The 3,365-nt window shown below is 38.4% G+C and overlaps 1 protein-coding gene across 1 annotated transcript in view; it reads right to left on the bottom strand.

Annotated features, from left to right (window-relative positions):
* Window positions 1-1,645: 1,645 nt before the first annotated feature.
* The window catches only part of STK38L (serine/threonine kinase 38 like), a 25,370-nt gene continuing 23,650 nt past the window's right edge, over window positions 1,646-3,365 (bottom strand). Inside the window, exons 13-14 of the mRNA XM_010282615.1 lie at window positions 3,300-3,365; window positions 1,646-1,773 (exon numbers count right to left, since the gene is read on the bottom strand). Of these exons, the coding sequence (XP_010280917.1) occupies window positions 1,646-1,773; window positions 3,300-3,365 (194 nt within the window). The remainder of the gene's footprint in view (window positions 1,774-3,299) is intronic.

The raw sequence follows: 3,365 nt of genomic DNA, 5'->3' as shown, positions 1-3,365 counted from the left end.
AAGCCAGTCTAATAGAGTCTTTCCTACTGTATGCCAAAACATTCACTCCGATGGGCACTGCAGAGGTTTTTAGAGTGCCCTTCGCTTGTGTTCAGAGGAGGAAGACAGCAGCAGTGACTCTGCTTGTTCAATTACTGGGGAATTGTTCATCGCTGTAAATCTCTTTTGTAACCAAAAACCAACATCAAAGATCTCTACTGTATTGTGATAAGATTCGAAGCGCTGCAGATAATATGCTAGTAGAGGCGGAGATACAGATAAATTTGCCAGCAAGCAGATAATGGCAAACTGTTTGAGGAGTGCAGTTCAGTCCTGAACTGCTGCTGGGCTAAGCAGCAAAGCCATACCCACTGTATGGGGGGATTTCTACTTCAGTTTCCTGGGCTTAGGATGAGGAGACCTACTTTTGCTGCCAGCTTGTGACCATGGTGCAGACTGGTGAGAATAGCATTTAGATGCTCTGCCCAATTCAGTCGTGGTTGGTTGTGGTTCCTAGAAAGGGGGCTGCAGACTGAGCCGATTCTTTGTAACCCCATGGTCCACATTAGATGGTGATACTAGAAGACAACAGAGCTCACAGGAGGGCGAGTCTAGTGGGTTGCTCCATTTGCTCTGGCTTGGCAGAGGCTGCTACAGGGTATTCTGGAAAAAAAAAGCTAAAGCAGGATTCCTTCTGCCTGGAACTTCTTAGGGAGAGAAAAAAGAAAAAGCATCAATTTGATCACTTTTCTAGAATATGTTTTGCACAGGCAGGAAAGGCTGTTTGAATTATGAGTAGCAAAAAGATCATCTTTACAACAGAGGCAGGAACGCTGTCCTGGAAACTGCTGTCTTTACAGAATTTAGTATCAGAAGAAAAATTTCCTTTCTGTTAAAACTATAATTTTTATTCTGACTCCTTTTTATTCCTGAAGTTGCCAACAGGTATCATCACCTTAAAATATAATACCCATCAGTTATCATTTAAAGCAGAAATACCACTAAACAGATCACAGCGACTGTTTCACCACCACACACAGCGGAAAAAGGAAGAAAGAGAAGAAGGGATGATCGGCTGATAAAGCCCTCCTGTGGGGAGGAGCGAGGGTAGGCAGGGTACAAGTAGTCCCCACAGGACACTGCTATTTCAAATAATCCAATATTGCCACACTCATGGGGTATCTGCAGACCGCAACTGGAACGCCCTTGAGCAACTGCTCCGAGAATTTTGCAAATGTGGGCAATATTTTTTCATACTGCATATCTAAAACCCACCAGGTGAGCAGTATAATGGCAATGCTGCATAAAATGATATGTTTTACTCCTGGGTGGATTAGATGTTTTACAGTACAAACATAGCCACAGAGAGGCATATTAACCGTTATACACACATAGGCAGTGCAGTTACAAAGGGATGTACGTTCCTTTTATTCCAGTACCTTTGTATAATAGTTAACAAAAATATTAAAATATTAAAAAAAAAAAAAGCCAGCTGGCACTGCCAACTAATTCCTGTAGTAGTCTTAGAAATCCTAATCCTGTAGAATTTCCTTGTGAAATTGATGCGCACCAGAGTCAATGTATTGATAACTAACGCCAAGCGGGTCTGGTGATGCAGCTACCTGAGGTTTGTATTTTTATTTCTTTTGTGGGTTTGTGTTTTGTTTCACAACTTCCCGGCTTTCATGTAGGAAGGGATCGAGCCACGCTGCGTGAGCCCTTCAAACCTCTTGTAGGTATAATTGAGGAAAACCCAGTCTTTGGATTTGTAGTCTGGTTCCGTTGTGTTTGGCACTAGAATTCAGAAACAAAAGTAAAACAAAAACAATTAAAAACAGCGCTGCTTCTGAGAAAACTTTTCACAAAGTACTGCATAAACAGCCCTGAACTTTTATTTCCCTAGTCAGCAGAAATTCCTTGAATCCTGTTTCTAATCACGTCAGTGGTCTGAGAAGAGTTGTAATTTCAGCATATATCTCTGAAGCAGGAAAAGGGTTTTTTTGTTTGTTGGTTGTTTTTTTGTTTGTTTTTTTGTTTTACTTTTTTTTACACCATAACAGGCTCCCATACCTTGACAGGAACCTGTAACACACCCACAGTATATACAATTACTAAAACCATAACATTTAGGATGCTCCATGCACAACAAATGCATGTATACATATCATGTTATCCTCACCACAAACAGAAAAGATAAATCCAAGTTCTCCCAAGAGAACTACACATATCATGCACATAATATTCTCCTAGGACTTCCTCCCTGCTTAGTGTCAAGCAAGGCTTGTACAGCTTCCTTTTATTTTATGAACAGCCTGCATGGCTGGTGTGCTGCACATGGGCATTCGCTGCAGTGGGCTTCTATATTTAGCTCTCTGGTTGCTGCTTTTACAGTTCTATAACAGTTTTACAGTTCTATTTTCAACTCAATATGCCAAACACACTGATATCAAAGTTTGTATTTAGGTATCTAGATGTACAGTAACATTTTCAGTAGGTCTGAAGTGCCAATACTAATACTTGGAATTATCCAAATATGGACTTAAAACAGCTTAACTTAGACACTGGAGATTGATTGCTTTTGCATTAAAAGGACAAACTTCCTTACCATTAAATAAAAGCCATTTCAGAAAAAAAAAGCCCAGCTTTTTGATAATCTTATGGTTGTTAACACATCTACACTTTTCTGTCATCAATTAATCATTGTTATATATCTGCCTATCTTTAAGCCATTAATAATTAATTGAAAAAAAGGAGGAGAGCTAGGAGAATTTGGCATGTCAGAGAATCAAGCCTTTTATGTATAAAGATTTCCTAGTACTTGCCAATAGAACTTAACAATTTAAAAAACTTAAATGATTTGCAGAGCTGCTCAGGTTCATAAATCACTATGTTAAATAATCACCTGTCTGAAAATATTTGCCTACAAATAGTGAACATTTATGTTTGGCATGAAACTCAGAAGTCATTAAAGATCAAAAGCAAACCAGTGCATAACGTTTTACCAGAATTTGGTTAGACAGACTGTATGGTAGAAAACTACTGTTTTCTGTGCTCACTGTATATGCAAACCATTTTTACTAATAGATTTAACTGTTAAAATCTGTGAGGTTTTTTTTCCCCCCACTCCGAAGTTCTAAAAAAGTAGAAGCTATGAGAGATCATAGGTTTACATTTATATTTGAAAGAAAGTCTCTAGATCAGGTCTGTATATTACCTTGATTAAGATATCAGAAAATTGAATATAAACAACAACAAAAGCATCTGTGGAGTATTCTGGAATATCATAGATAGAAATTTGGAATTTACAATGGCAGTCTCACCTGGCTGTAAAATATCAGATTCAGGAAATTCATCAAAGTTGGAAGTATCATCAATACTTTTGATTT

Source organism: Phaethon lepturus, unplaced genomic scaffold (assembly GCF_000687285.1).
Source record: "Phaethon lepturus isolate BGI_N335 unplaced genomic scaffold, ASM68728v1 scaffold6650, whole genome shotgun sequence".
NCBI lineage: Eukaryota > Metazoa > Chordata > Aves > Phaethontiformes > Phaethontidae > Phaethon > Phaethon lepturus.
This window is presented reverse-complemented; position numbering and strand designations above follow the sequence as displayed.